This window comes from Perkinsus marinus (assembly GCF_000006405.1).
Source record: "Perkinsus marinus ATCC 50983 genomic scaffold scf_1104296936306, whole genome shotgun sequence".
Taxonomy (NCBI): domain Eukaryota; phylum Perkinsozoa; order Perkinsida; family Perkinsidae; genus Perkinsus; species Perkinsus marinus.
In genome coordinates, this window is record NW_003214156.1 from 17,536 (window position 1) to 33,452 (window position 15,917).

Here is a 15,917-nt window from a genome sequence, read left to right on the forward strand (position 1 = left end):
GGACTACTTCGGCACCTCTGTATAAACTCACAGAAAAGCTGCATATCTCAGCAATTTGGCCCGCACAGTGGGAGGCACTGGAAGAAACGATAATCGCACTGCGCGTAGCTTCTGAGGAAGTGCAAGAAATCCGATGGGAGGTTGATGAGGAGCCTGACGAAGAAGTAGGGAATGAGATACAAACTCTTTTGCACATGATTTTCTCAGGTGAACGAGTTTACGCCCCCTCCAGCGACTTCTAAACAGAAGAAGAGTAGCCGTGAGGTGGTGAATGTAGACGTATTGAGTAGTTCAGACACTGGTGAACGCAAGAAAGTGATCGTCCTCGGGGGAGGGAATAACACCACATCTAAAAGAAAAACTGTACCAATCACCTTAGTGCCGGAGAGATCCGGCAAGAGAAGGAGGTAATCCTTTGTAGGATAAATTATAGTTCATTTTTTATTCACCAGTTTCCCCTCTTCTGGGTCGCAAGATAGCAGAAGCGCCAGCAGTAGTAGTGCTGTGAATGACATCGGGTGGAGTATGAGCCGTGAAGAAGCTGAGCAATGCTCATCTTCATTCCTCGCATCATTGGCTGGAGTTAATGACGCCACGGCCAAGATGTTGAATGAGCTCATCAGTCAACGTAAGCAGGGCTTGTGTCAGAGCCCACGAGGTAAGAATAAAGCGTTTTGTAAGCCGTAAGGGTACACTGTCAGACGTATAAACCGAAGGAGCTATAGCGAGGTGGCGTGTCCGAGGTGTTGTGCAAGCTAGTACGAAGAACTAAGTATGTTGTGTGATTCTATGTTTTGCTTGCTTTGGCAGGTCAACATTGTATAACCTTTAACCTGACGACCTTGGGGAAAGTTGTGTGATATCAGCCATCTCTCAGCTCTGTTGTGTGTTGTGTAGGACCTCTCTCACCTAATCTTCCCACAGTCAACGTTGACGTTCCATTGATACCACTCACGTTAGCTATACATGCAGATGAGAAACCGAACCTCCTTTAACTTGCGTGTCCTTAACAAGAGTATTGTAGTGTCTGTTAATACTGTGGGGGAGTTTACGTGCGGACAACTGAGCATCCTCGGGGCACTCGAACTTGCGAAGTTCTGCGCCACCCCTCGGTCGCTGTAGTTGAAAGATGATTGGTCCTAAGCAGCAGTGTCACATTTGTGGCCGATATACGACTGTATGCGGTCGCTGTCAGCATTGTGAGTCGCAGGTAAGATCCGGAGGAAGTCACGTACTGCTGCAAGTGTAAGACTGCTAAAGAATCAGGCACAACGAGACGACCGCACGATAGAAGTTTCCGATTCAACCTTGATCGAAGTTGAAGGAAGCGACGTCGTCGCACGGTGTATGAGCTGTCTACGTCAACCGTACTGGGCAGCGCCACTGGAACTATCGATGATTGTCACACAAGGCCTGCGGAGTAAAAAATATGGAGCACTGGGAAGGAACGACCTGCGGCTGAGGCGCCGCGTGCTACTGTGCAGACTTTGCAAGCGGTATTTGAGTAATTCGACGACAAAATGGAATGAATGCTGGCCGTGCGTGATAGCATATCATTTACAACTCACCGATAACATAGGAGCAGAGGTATGGAAAGTCTTACCTACAGATATTAGAATGTGGTGGCGAGAGTTGCGAGAGGTTGATGAGCATGAGGCGAGCGTTGTTGACGTGACAATTCGATTGGAAAATTTCCATCGCGCTGTGAGCGAAAACCGTCTTGGATCGTTGATGCGGGCGTTGAACTCGGAATGCGTCCGATCAGTAAGGTGCCCTTTTGGATGCTGGATATTCATCGATGAGGCTGAATTACTGAGTTACGCGCATGTCATACAAGGTATAGATCCGCGATTCAACAGTTGCGGAGCGAATTTTGGTAAATATCTCTGTCGACGGCGAGCGGACTGGCTACAAGCTATACAATTTTTGAGATGGGAGATACGAAGTAGCTCATGCAGAACAGATTCCGATGGTTTATGCCTTTTAGTCTGCAAGCGGCATTCTAAAGGCATAGTTGGAGAGTTTTTGCACTTACCGCAGAACCCAATTTCGCTTTTTCCTCCAACAGAAGGTGACACACTTGGCGTGGCAGCTGCTGGCAGTCATGTAGCGAGATTTGGGAAACCGACTTATAGTGGATATACGTACAGGATGCTCCAAGCTACGGCGGGATTTAAGGGTGTGTCGTCCTTCATCGTGAAGCACAGCGGGCGCTGGGACGTAGGTGGGTATTATAAACAGCGGCACGACAATCTGCTATTCCACGAGCGTCGTGATATCCGGGAGTTAACGAGACAAAGATATAAAACTGGCGACATTCCCGTCACGGTCATGCGAGATCTGGAAACCGGGCCGGAATATAGTGTGAAAAGACTGGTGAAAAATCGGGATGCAGGCTTATGGGTGCCTTCCGACCAGATTATGCGCTGCGGAGTGCGAAATACGGGAATACGATGCAAAATATCGGATACGGTTTTACGAGAGGTTGACGATATGGCCGAGGAGGCTGCAGACGATGGCAGACAACGTAGCACCGACATAATTCTACCTGGAGAAGTATATCAGTTGCGGTCGACGAATAGGTGGAATGAGTATCCGAAATTATTACAAGCATGGGGTAGAGGATGTTCGAGAATAACGTGGGCTATCATTATGGTACTTATCAACGAAAACGCGATTTGGCGGCAGGTAGTGAAAACATGTGAAGATGCTGATGATAATTGGAAGACAAACATTTTGTGGATAATATCAGAGAAGGTGCTGGCGGTACGACAAAAGACATCATGGAGTGGTTTACAACGCCGACTTTTGAATCATTTGAGGCACATCGCGAATGTGAACAGATTGATTGATACACGGTGCCGGGGTCCCGACGATGTCGGCGCTATCCCCCTTGAAGTTGCATTTAGTCACTTCTTTTCTGGGATAACCGGGGTGCATGTTCAGCATATGCCAGGCAGGGATCAACGAAGATGGAATGAGGTTGAGCGCCGTGTCATCGAAGGTTCAGTTATGATACTTAGCACGTCCGCAGTTGTGGGATCACGGAGGCGAACAGTGATGCCCAAGACGGGTTTCATTGCAGCGAATGGTAGCGAATGGACTCTACGTTTCGTATTCAGTAGGGAAAAGCTGATCATCCGTGCTGGGGAAGCAGTATGGAGTATTAACCAGCAGTGGAGAGCTGCAAAGTGTGAACGAGATGGTATAAGTGAGAATGAGCTACGCTCATGGAATATCTTAGTCTACACTAGGACAAATGGGGTAGAACTTGCGAATGCGAAGCAAGCAATGTTGGCTTTTATAGGCGGTCAAGCCACAGTAGAATGTGCGGTGTGTGAGCGATATTTGGTTCGAGAAGTCCACGGTCGAAGTCGATACTGTACCGTGGATGGATGTCAACGGAAAATGTACTTCTCGTGTCCAACTCGAGGTTGCGTGTGTGGTATTTGTCGGAAACATGCGAAGGAGTACTTTTCAAGAGCGGAGAATATAATACGAGTGCGACCACGGTCCGCCGAGATTGAACAAAATTCTTTCGATGGTGGGCAACAATTGAATACGAATAGTGACGAGAGCAATGATGAAAATCCTTCACAGTGGGATGGAATCGAAGAGCAGCGGGCTACAGAAGTTGTATGCAGTGAAATTGTGGGTGGTCACGTAATCATCAATGGGCTTTTACATTGTTTGAAGCGGGATAAATATACGATGTCCTTGAATACAGCAGAACAGCGCTTCTTGCAACAGATTGTGAGCCGGAGTCCAGAGACTATGCTGACGTTGGAACTGCCTGAAGCCAGTCTATTTGCTGGCCTCTTTTTCCAAGGAACAGAAGATAACAGTGTGGAAGGAGCGATACCACTGAGTGCCTGGAGTGAAATATCTTCACGGGAGTCGGCTGGATTAGCTTCCGTGAGTGATCAACTCTTAACGCGGTTAGCAGATGGAAGCCTACAGACTGGGCGCAACACGGATTATTTGAGCTATGCCTTTGGGGTATTATTCAACAAGCGGCTAGGTCACACCGATTCTAGACTGATCATACGGCGGGGATATTACTCCTTAACACGGGGCGCTACAGCTGTTGATCGCGATGAGTGTCCTTTACCGTTGGAGGAATTGGATAGCAGACAACAAGTACGGCGATTGGCTGCAAGTCTGAAGGCTGACTCGGAGTGTACAAAACTGTTTGTAACTCTGACTTGTAATCAGCGGAAACACTTTGGTATCGCACCTCTGCGGAAGGCTATCACTGAGTACATTTCAAATTTGCCACAGTCAGAACAGGCAGCCGTCCAAGAGGGCACGATGGTCGATATATGTTTGGCGTGGAGCAGAGTGTTGAAGTATTTCGTTCAATACATCAGCAGTTCTACCGAACTGTTGGGACCGGTTGGAGCTGTCTTCGCACGTGTAGAATTCCAAGTAAGTTAGGGGCATGCATGATAGAAAACCTGTGATTGTGAGGTATAGACTAACAATAGTTACAGCATTGCTTCAGGACGCGGCAGGTAACTTACCTCACTTGCATTTGCTGGCCAAGTTGGAAAAACAGATTAGTGATGAAGAGGCAAGAAATCGAATCGAATGCGCTACAAGTCGCATACATGATATTGGCGATGGATTAACGGTGAGTGAGGAAGACAGCGAGAAATTAGTCGCAGAAGGACTTCTCGAGAGACCCGAAGAATGGGTCACATATTATAGTGACTATGAGCGGATACAAAGCCACAGCTGTGAGCGGGCTGACTTCCGATGTCACAAAAGAAGGAAAGTAGTCTCCAACGACAACAGTGGAACAGAAAGAATCATAAGCGAATGTCGCGTACCACAATATCCACCGTCATACAGTGACTCGTTTGAGAGGATACACGCTCCACATTCCGGCGAGGCTCTTGAAGTTTTGCTTCGAGTAGGCTTGGCAAGTAGGGGTCACGGAAGTAACGAAATTGTGGTTGGTGCAGAACTGGAAGCGGGTAGACACCAATATTCAGCGGATGTGGGACAGCACGTGTCGCCAACGGTGCCACGATTATTCTTAGCTACGAGGTCTTCGTCAAATGTACAAGTGTGTGACAAATATTTTAATTCACGGTATTTAAGTAAATACCTGTGTGGAGCAGAAGAACGAGCTTCGGTTGATGCACGACCAGATCCCAATGGTGTGGTCACCATCAATGTTGACCGGATTCGGAATCGGAAATTAGGCCGACATAGGATGCGTGAAAGTCGGTTGGGGAAACGGAAGTGGAGAGAGGATTGTAGACTAGTGGCGTCGACGGAGACTTGTTGGTGGGTGTTCGACTTACCATATATTATAACAGACGAAGATTTTATAGCATGTCCAACGCGACCACTCTCGCAGAGAAGTGGGAGGACACGAAAACGATACGCGAGAGATCTTTCTGAAGCTAGTGGTGTCGACCATCGACGTGACATCGAAGGGCTGAGCGAGAATCGACAATATACAGAGAATCAGCGTTTATTATACAGAAGCGCCTTACTCTCAGAATGTAGTATAGATAACCTCGTGGCTTTCCAGCTACGACCACCGGAGCTCCGCTTTGTGGATAATCCCGTTAAATTTTTGGAATGGTTCACGTGGAAACGTGCACAAAACGGACAAGACGACATAACAGAAGATCTAAGGACGTCACCATGGGTGGACTGTTTTAGTCGTCAGTGGCGAATACGTGAATCAGCCATAGAAGCAGTTCAATTATGGGCTATCGAAAGCGATGATTCTATAGGGTACGACGTCTATCGGCAAGTACTGCAAAATATAGAGGATACAAGCAAGGATGATCCATTATACAAGAGATTTGTGGATAATTCAAAGAGCGGGAAAAAACGGGGCATAGTTGTGACTTCGCTGCCGAAGCCAAGCAACGTGTTGGGATTCCTGGTGCACATCTTGCTGTCACGCGGTCATTTTACGACCGAACTGGATCTTTACGCGGCGGGGTCTATGACAGAGGCCTTTCGCGTAGCCGGACTAATACCTCGAGAACGGAACCCTGAGCCAGCAGATGTTGATGCTCTCCTCCGGAGTTATATCGTTGATGACCTCATGTATCATCCTTTTGGTGGTACTCGGGGGTTCGATACGTGCATTATAGGCGCTGACAGAGTACTTCGCAGCTTACTGCTCGAAAACGAGATAGCATACAACGAAGTTCCTATTGTAGAAGAGGAAGAGCTCTGCATGGCCGGTATAGTTGAGGCCCGACCTGTGCAACGAGGCCCGCGAGCGCATAATACAATGCATGACGACCGAACTGGGAGATGCCGTTCCAAGGGCAGAAGAACTTCGTGCGGCAACTCTGAGGAACCCATCAGAATGGGAGCCTAGGATCACTCCCGTTTCTGGCCAAACAGAAAAGTCTGCTGCCGAACAACAAGAGGTCCTGGACGGTATTGTTGGGCGATGTAAATCTTGGTTGGCAGACGGAACAGCCCATTGGTGCTGATCGAATGCATGCCAGGATGCGGGAAAAGCCACGTGCGAAGCTCCTACGATATTCATGCTATCCCGCGGGATGTCGGTTGTCATACCTCACTAGGATCAGAACGCGCTCTATCCTTGGGAGGGTCGCATCTCCACCAGGAATTTGGATTACCAATCGAAGACCAGTGGAATCAGAACACACCCGAACAAAATGCATATAAAGCATACAGAAAACTGGCATCGAGACCAGCACAACTGCATCGTTTGCAACAAGCTCATGGATTAGTCATAGATGAAGTCCTAACTGTGAACTCTGCTATGTATCATACTATCGATATACTGCTGAGAAAAATCCGCAGTAACCCTGCTCCATGTGGAGGCCTGTTTGTGGTCACTACAGGGGATTATCGGCAGCTTCCACCTGTATCAGGTATGTCAATAGACAGTCTGTTAGTTAAATAATAGAGCTACTCAGTTATTTGAGTTAAGGGAATACTCCATTGCATGTGAAATCACTGCTAAGAGTGATAGAGACTACGATAAGATCATAGGCATTAAATTTTCCTCATCATCGTCGTGACTATAGCGCAATAGTGGATGCAACATCTCCTCAGGTATACGACTGAGCGTCGATCCATGTCTTATGACGAGCTTCGTTGTCTACCATTTAGAACACTCAGTCCGGGCCGCGACGGATGAAGCCTTACAAGTCGTCTTAGGCTTAATGGCAAAGCCTGTGATGAGCGAAGCTGAGATTGAAGAAGTATGTGAGATATTAGCGAGCAAATGCAGTTGGACAGGAGAGTGGGAAGCAGTTCCACCGAACTGCGTGAAAGTGTTTGGTAAACGCCGGGCTCAAGAAGACGCTACCAACAGAGACTTACAGAGATTAATTGGAGGCGGGGCGCGATCTGTGGTCTTCGAGGCACGCGACGAGGCGACTGACAATGATGGAGGGAGCTGGAGAGCCGCAAGTGAAAAAGAAAAGAAAGTACTCGATCGTCGTACTCGAGAAAGACGTAAGTTACAGATTGTGGAGAGATGTCCAATGCGCTTTACAAATATTGATAGCCGCCGACGCTGGGGTCAAGGACAAATGTGTATGGTTGAAAGCATAAATAGTGATTCACAAACAGTGTGTGTTCGCATCGCACCACCCTCTACAAACGGTTCGATGCTCACGGAAAGCGAATGGCCTCGTGCCGAAATCGGGTACGTGACACATCACACGGTTCAAGCTGGTTCTCGGATACATTGCAGACGGGCGCAACTTCCTCTGCGTATGAGCAGTTGTACAACCGTACATAAGCTGCTTGGGGAAACTGTGACATCACTATGCAGTAAAGTGTCTATGGTAGAAAGCAAATACAAATTATGGCAAAGACAGCAGTTGTTTGTTGTGCTGTCAAGGGTTCGACGCCTACAAGATTTGTATCTGGTGGGCAGTCAAGTGGATACTTTGAGCGCTGTGCGTTTGCTATGTGAACGAGTGGATGAGTGGAGTGTATACGAGTACAACCTCATGGAGAAGTTGCAAAACAACCGGCGTGTCATCGCACAGAGTTATATGGATTGTCCACTACGAATGTCAGATAGACTGCTGCCTTCGGAGAATAACGGAGTAGTATATTTATTGATGAGCAGCAGTACGAGCCAGACATACATAGGAACGTGCACGGATCTCGACCAGCGGGTGCGGCAACACAATTCTGGTCACGGCGCACGGTACACGAGTGCCCTAAGCCGACGACCATGGCAGGTTATTGCTTACATAGCATTCATCAGCGGTTCCGAACAGGAAAACCGCCGCCTGCGTTACGGCATGGAAATACGTTGCCAGAATCGTGCTTATGGTTATAGAGGCATCCGACAAAGTGTAACTACAGTGGACGAGGCTCTGGCTGCTATGGTGGAGGTGGTCGAAGCCGAGCCAAATTGCAGACTCATAGTCTGTGGAGAACAACATAAAGTAAAATAGACACCGGGTTACACTACTCTGAACGATAACAGTGACCAAATAATTTCCGTCGTATAGTCAGTTACCAACTGCATGATAAATTGCTGGTGTTTAATATTAGGTGGCACAAGTCGAACAAAATGTTTAGCCTCGGGTGTACTTGTTGTATAAGGCGGTGACATGAGATGTGGGCTGACGGAAGGTGAGTATCGTGCATCAGAATAAGAATGGAAAATGCTGTGAAAAACTATTCACACGCGTTCGCTTTAGGTAAGATGTGAGTGAGGACTTTGCAGCAAAGTACGATCTTCGCGCATGTTGTACGGTAGAACATATTGGTTTTGTGTTGTTAGTCGTGTAACCCAAGTATTAGGTTCCAGATTGAGTTCAATCGACTGATCAAAACTTTTGATTCAAAAGAAAGTGGATTTAGAACGATCATGTATTAACAACGCTATCCTGATGGTCGCCGATTTGCAAGATATACGAGCAATAACTTTCGAAGGAATACACAAAAATACAGTCGATGGATTCGTTGAGTATGAATCATACTGTATGATTACCCTTTATAATCATAATCTATAATCATAATTAAATTAATAATGAGGAAAGCGCGCTGAAAAGGACGATTTATAATCGTGTGGAGCAGCGCTGACGAAAGTCAATGAAGAATGATAAATAGCACGAGCGAAGCAGTATATACTGTCGAATATCATGGTGCTGATAATACACTTAAGGACACAGACACAAAAGCATGGATAATCCGTGACATGTAGGCTTCAAACATCATTGTTATACAATACAAGCTTGCTGCATATAAAGAGAAGATTACTTTGTAGAGGGCCCACCGCCAACCGTGCATGAAGCAATTTCAAGCCATGTCCAAGAGACATATCATAAAACCCTGTTACAAAGGACGAAATAACAAAGCAACCCGAGATACGTAATCACTAGGAAAAACAACATAAACAGAAGCCAAAACCTAATAAAATACATGAAATGCACATCGTAAAAGACAGTAGGACAAAAGTAGCCGACAATAAACGGAAATCGTAAAGTACAAAAATGAATCGAATTCGATCATGAAATGCACGGCGGTGCCACAGAATGTAAGCTTACGGAAAGGCATTAACGTGTATCGGAAGAATAGTGTTGTTTTGTCTGACTCGCTTCACAAAAATGCCGCGAAGGACTATTCACAGGCTTTCGCGTCAGGTCAATGCGAGGATTTTGCAGCAACGTACGACCTTCACGCATGTTACACGGTAAAACATATTGGTTTTGTGTTGGTAGCTGAGTAGCCGAACTTCAGCTCAATTGACTGACAGAAAAAAGAAAGTGAGTTGAGAACGATAATCTACTAACAACGCTGTCATCATGGTCGCCGATTTACAAGAAATACGGACAAAAACTTTGGAAGAAATACACAAAAATACCGTAGATGGATTCGTTGAGTATGAATCATACTGCATAATTCATCATAGTACAAGGAATAGCGAAGAAAGTGTTCCGAAAAAGACGATTGATGAAGGTGTGAAGCATCCCTAAGGCAGATCAATGAAGGATGATGAACAGCGCGTGCGAATCAGTATATGCCGCTGTCGAGTAGCATGGTGTGGGTGATATACTTGAGGGCACAGACATGAAAGCATAGATGAGCCGTGCATAAACTAAAAACAGAATTCTGAAGCAGGAAAAGATTACTGCAGACATAAAAAGACGGATACTCTGTATAAACCTCACGAACAATCGTGCACTAGCAGGAATTTCAAACCGTCTCTTGGAGACATGGGAGAAAAAAATGAGAAACATGGAGCAGAAGAAGACGGAGCGAAGCCGCGCCGCGAAGTGGTTGGCTGAAAGAGAATGGACAGAGCCCTAAAAGTGATGAAAAACATAAATTGTACATCATGAAAGACAGTAGGACAGATGTAGCCGAAAAAAAGGGAAAATCGCTGAGCAGAAAAAAAATAGAATTCGTTTGAGAGACCCTGGTACCAATTGTGTACCGGGAGACCCGTACCCCGACTATAGCGCTCGCCCAAAGTGGGACCCTCCCCACATCGCTCGCCCGGATCGTTGATCCCACAAGGGAAGTTGCACCCAGGAGATCCGTGATGTTTGACCCGTGCACTGCTTTCGCTATCCGATTCGAAGAGGACGAAGACGACTTAGCCCAACTCGTTGATGGTCTCAAACTTGCACAGATCGAAAGCAGGAGACCAAATCAAGGAGAGAGTCGTCCAGATCTTCATCCCATGGCGTACGACTAACCGCACGCAGCAAGAATGCAACGTGTGGACGTAGCCATCCAGCTATCGGGACATGACCAACCATTCGCCCACACCACCGAGCCACATCACGCTTGGTGACAGCTCCATCTAGGTCTATATCGATGCTCTGATCTCGTCGTCGCTTCCACCACACTGAACCGTGGCAGGTGAATAAGTCAAGACCGAGAACTCTACTATTTGGCGCACCGATAATCTGCGCCGGCTTACAGTACATGTTCCCCTTAAGGCCTTGCGAACGGCAACAACAGCAGGTGTTGGCCACGGAGGACCTCATTTCAAGACCGGTCAAGGGGACAGAGCAGAGACTATAATAGAAGCCAGCAAACGGCGGGTCATTCTCGATGACGTCAGCCGAACAAAAACAGGCAACGATAGTAACAGTAGGCAATAATCCTACTCGGCGTAACCACCACGGGACGTATAACGCCCGGGGGAGAAACGCGTGGGTGCCCTCGGAGTACGCATACTCCGACGAGGCGCTACAGAATCTTCTACCTGCTCTGGACTAGAAGCCAGGTGAAATTCCATTGATATGAAAAACAGTAGTGAAAAACATATTTCACTTCATACCGCGAATATCAGAAGTGTTTTCTTTTCACAGTAAAACGGGTGAAACTCCATTGTAAATTACAACGTGTGTTGTTATACTTGTGTGTATCGGTGTAATATTTCATGTGAAAAACATGATACAAAATGAATTGAAAATTCTTGGGGAATTACACCGGACGAATCACCCCATATCGCGTGAAATACATGACGTATTTTACGCGTTATTCACTGCTCACTTGCGTTTTTCGGAATTCATATCACTAGGGTGGTTAAAACGTAGACGTATACTGGAGTTTCACAACCCGTTTTACGTGAAGTGGCGTAATACTCTGTGAAAACCCCGATATGCAGTAGTCGTGAAATATATTTTTCTCTAGTGCTTTTTCATATCACTAGGAAGGTGAAACTCAACTGTGTATGTTTTACTTCAGATGTTCGGCGTGAAGGAGTTCAGCGAAGATCCCTTGACAACAGACCGGAAAGATTTGATAGACTACAACTCGAAACTGTTGGTAAATTTTTCCGCAATTTTCGCCCAAATTTTACATTTTTTTTCTCAGCAACTTTCTTCAGAGGTTGATCATTTAATCACAGATCAACACAGAATGAATGCTAAATACATCAACATCGCACGATTCGTTCGAGAGGCGGCTGATCCGAAGAGTTCTACTGCTACTGAATCGACAACTGCAGCACAGGTTTGGATTTTTTTACTAAAATTTGTGAAAATTTTTGATAATTTTTTCAGGGAATTTCCCCGGCATTCGCGTTGTTCTCACAACAAATGTCGCAGTATAATCACAGTGGTGAAAATTCACTTGTGGCGATCGAAAAAGCGAAGACCAAGATCGATCGACTTGATAGTAGAATCAAAACATTGAGGGTAATAAGCTCAAGTGTTGGAGTAGGAATATATGTTTGCTCATAGAGTAAACATAAAAATTTAGAAAAAGTAGGAGTGTACAGAAACTAATAAGAAAACTCCTAAATTTCCTCCCAAAAATTCTCATATTTTCATCACCAACACATGTAGTAGATGACCATGTATATATTTTACCGCACATTGAAAAATTGTTACACATATTCGAGTTTTACGCGTTTTACGTGAAGTGGTGTAAAACTCGGTGAAAAACGCGATATTCGCGGTGACATGCAGTAGTTTGTGAAATATATTCTTCACTTGTGTTTTTCATATCACTAGGGTGAAACTTCAATAGAGTTTAACGTGAAGTGGTGTAAAACTCGGCGAAAAACGCGATATTTGCGGTGATATGCAGTATATTTTTCACTAGTGTTTTTCATATCACTAGGGTCAAGAAACTCCAATATACTTCAACGTGAAGTGGTGTAATACTCCATGTGAATTATTCGACGTATATGTCTTCGCACATTTGCATTCCACTGGGGAAATTGTGAAATATGTTTTCACTAGTGTTTTTCATATCACTAGGGTGAGCTTCATTTAATTTCACAAGTGTGTTTTCAGGCCGATCTGACTGACCGCGATCGAGCACACGCGCTATTGACACATTATGAAGTGAAAACCACAGGTCTGCAGAAAAAATACCAAGAAAAAGTGGAAAATGGAAACAAATCCGAGTCGGCTAAGGAGAATCTAGACAGAGTAATTGTGCAGTGTTGGAGGAATATATGTTTGCTTTACTCACCTGAGGAGAGGAGTTTTCTTAAGAATTATAGGAGTTGGGGTAGAAGTGTACAGAAACCAACAAGAATTTCCCGGAATTTTCGCAGAATTTCCCGGAATTTTCGCTGAATTTTCCGGAATTTTCGCAGAATTTTTATATTATCACCAACACATGTAGTTGACCATGTGAATATTTTCCCACTCCGAAATTTACGCACGACTTGGAGTGAAAATGTATAAAAACTAATAAGAATTTCTCAAAATTTCCTCCAAAAATTTTCATATTGTCATCACCAACACATGTAGTTGACCGCTATGTGCATATTTTTCCCCCGAAATAGAATTGATGTTTGATCAGAATTTGGTAAAGTTTAGAGAAGCTCAGGAGAACTGTGACCGTCTTGATAGAAGTGTTAAAAAGGATATTACAAATATTCTCGGCAACAGGCAGAATGATGTTGGGGAGATCGTTGAAGCGGTAGGAAATACGGCCTGGCCTTAATAGTAAACTCCGCGAAAACCGCCTGTGAGCAGTGAATAACGCGTAAAGCACGTCATGTATTTCACGGTGTTATTCGCCAGGTGTTTTCAATTCACTTCATATCGCGTTTTTCAGATGGAGTATTACGCCACTTCACGAAAAACTGGTGAAACTTTTTTTTATTATATTGTATATTTTACTATTAATACCAAAATGCGGTATTATTATATATATGCATTTTCTCGAACATTTCACAGGTGAAGTCGTAAATTCCCAGAGGTCTTCACTCAAAGTTTGATTGAATTCTCTACTAATTTCAGCTGTCTCGATATTTCGCATCGACAGTAACACAAAACGAAGGCTGTGTCGAAGCGCTAACACAGGCTATACCAAATATGGTGGCGAAGCTCTCGATACCTTCTACCTCGACAACACTAGAGGCTACTCCCGTGGTTGAGGCAAGTGCTGTTGTTATTCCGAAAGTACAAACACCACAAAGTGCAATCATCACTCAGAAAGGAGTAGAACTGTCTACGGAGGAGTAAGTGGGAAGTGTGTTCTCGCTCGCCCTGATACGCTCGTCAGTGTGAGTATTATAAAATTATAAAACTATGGGTATCAGCGTCGTTGACTAGGTGTTTTGGTGACAATATTAAGAATCTGAGGAAATCTGAGCGAGTTCTTTCATTGGAGTTTAACCCGTTTCACGTGATATTCGCGGTGATATGCAGTAGTCGTGAAATATATTTTCTCACTAGTGTGTTTTTGCATATCACTAGAGTGAAACTCCATTGCACTGTGTTCAGTGCCCTTCTAATATCAATTTAATTTTTATTGGTTTTTGTACCACTGCTTGTCAACTTTCTTTTAGTAGCTTTGGAATTTCCTGAACTCAGCTGAAATTCCAACACGGATGAGAATACTACTATGAAAATTATAATTTTTGAAATGATCGATTTGTGGCATTCATAGGCATGCAACTGAGCCGCTGCTCCCGCGTGATGACACTCCCGAAACAAAATATGCAAACGAAGTCCGCACTGCACCGGTGAGCGGGCTTGGGTATGGCGACTAAGTCTTCGATGCGATGAAGCTCGGTGAAATTATAATACTACACGCAGGAATGTGATTTATAGGGTGTGGGATTCGATCCTGGGTGTTATGGATGACGGGTTGGAGTCTTAACCTACTGAGCTAGAGAGAGGTTTTTTTCGTAGAAATGCCGAATTCTTTGTCTGGTGTGCTAACTCCAAATCGTCGAATGTCAATATTCTTAGAATGAGCAATAATTTCGTTCGTCGTCGTCGAAGTCGCCTTACTTTTTGAATCAGAAATAGTGACATGCACGCACGCACATATGAGCTCCGTAATAACTATTTCAAATATTCTTGAATTTAGAGGAATATCTCAAGTATGCGAATCTGTGAATTGACGTCGGAAATGATATCTTTAATTTTCTAGGTGAGAATTGAGGGCGAAGCTAATGCGTATGTGAGCACTTTCGAAGAGCATGTACGCAAACCGAAAGGAGCTGGAGTTATTGGGAGTTCACCCGAAAGCTATTCTCAGCTTCAGTGATTTATCTATAGTGGAATCGTCCGAGTTTGAGGATTTTGTACGACCGTGGTTTCATTTCTGTTGTTGTTGTTGATAACGGTCTCCAGTGTTGTAGATTCCTCTCTGCTTTGCGTTAGTGAAATCAACTGTGGAATTAGGGTAGATGGAATAGGGCTAGCCGGCATAAACAGCAGTGTGGGGGGGAAATATGCACATGGTCAACTACATGTTTTGGTGATTACCATATCAAAATATCGAGGAATTTGCAGGTGAATTCATGGGTAAATTTTCATAGCATAGTGAGGAAACTACTGGTTTCAGCTGAGAGAAGTTCACATATGCTGCAACAGTAGCTTCCTTTGTGAGTATATAAGGCAACGCATGTGGCACTGAAGGAGTGTGAGAATATATGTTTGCTCAACTGAGCTCGTAAGGTTCTTACCTTCGTTATGAAAATCCACACCGATTTAGGTAGAAGTGTAGACGATAATTTGCCGAAATTTCCTCCGAGAATTTCCATATTTTCAGCAACATATGCGGTATTCAACACAATTGGCTGTCCCATTATTCAGCCGTCCCACTACTGAGCTAAGCTGTGATTTTTCTGTTAATCCATCCTCCTACATAATACGGATATCTTTCGTGTTGAGTTGATATTCCACATATGTAGTTGACCATGTGCATATACTCGAAACTGGAAGTATACGTGTGAGGTCACTGCGCCCCTACGCGATATCGCGGAGTACATACACGTCATACTTGGTGTTAAGTTGTTGACTGTCAGAAGCAGACGAATGAAGTCTCTTTTCGGATCAGCAGAAACGCAACAACTGAGGTATAACAAATTCAGAATAGACTTTTGAGGAAGCTCATAGATCCAGCCTTAACATAGCAATGATATGCACCTAGCATTGGTGCAGCGTATGGGGGCTCCAGTTGAACTGTAACGGCCCTGGAGCTCGTAGCGCGAGGTTCCTATCATG

At 44.9% G+C, this 15,917-nt stretch overlaps 3 protein-coding genes across 3 annotated transcripts; all 3 read left to right on the forward strand.

The window, feature by feature from the left end:
* Positions 1-6,681: 6,681 nt before the first annotated feature.
* Pmar_PMAR016235 (hypothetical protein) lies at positions 6,682-6,881 on the forward strand (the record flags this gene model as incomplete). The annotated part of the gene is made up of 1 exon (XM_002783708.1): positions 6,682-6,881. A coding segment is annotated over one exon (200 nt), but the record flags the coding sequence as incomplete, so codon positions are not given.
* A 1,162-nt stretch (positions 6,882-8,043) lies between these two features.
* On the forward strand, positions 8,044-8,420 carry Pmar_PMAR016236 (hypothetical protein; the record flags this gene model as incomplete). Its single annotated transcript, XM_002783709.1, has 1 exon — positions 8,044-8,420. A coding segment is annotated over one exon (377 nt), but the record flags the coding sequence as incomplete, so codon positions are not given.
* Positions 8,421-11,043: 2,623 nt separating this feature from the next.
* On the forward strand, positions 11,044-14,452 carry Pmar_PMAR016237 (hypothetical protein; the record flags this gene model as incomplete). The annotated part of the gene is made up of 8 exons (XM_002783710.1): positions 11,044-11,082; positions 11,683-11,763; positions 11,812-11,949; positions 12,000-12,134; positions 12,738-12,875; positions 13,255-13,374; positions 13,698-13,918; positions 14,350-14,452. 8 exons carry the CDS (start codon positions 11,044-11,046, stop codon positions 14,450-14,452), a joined length of 975 nt encoding a protein of 324 aa, XP_002783756.1.
* Positions 14,453-15,917: the final 1,465 nt, after the last annotated feature.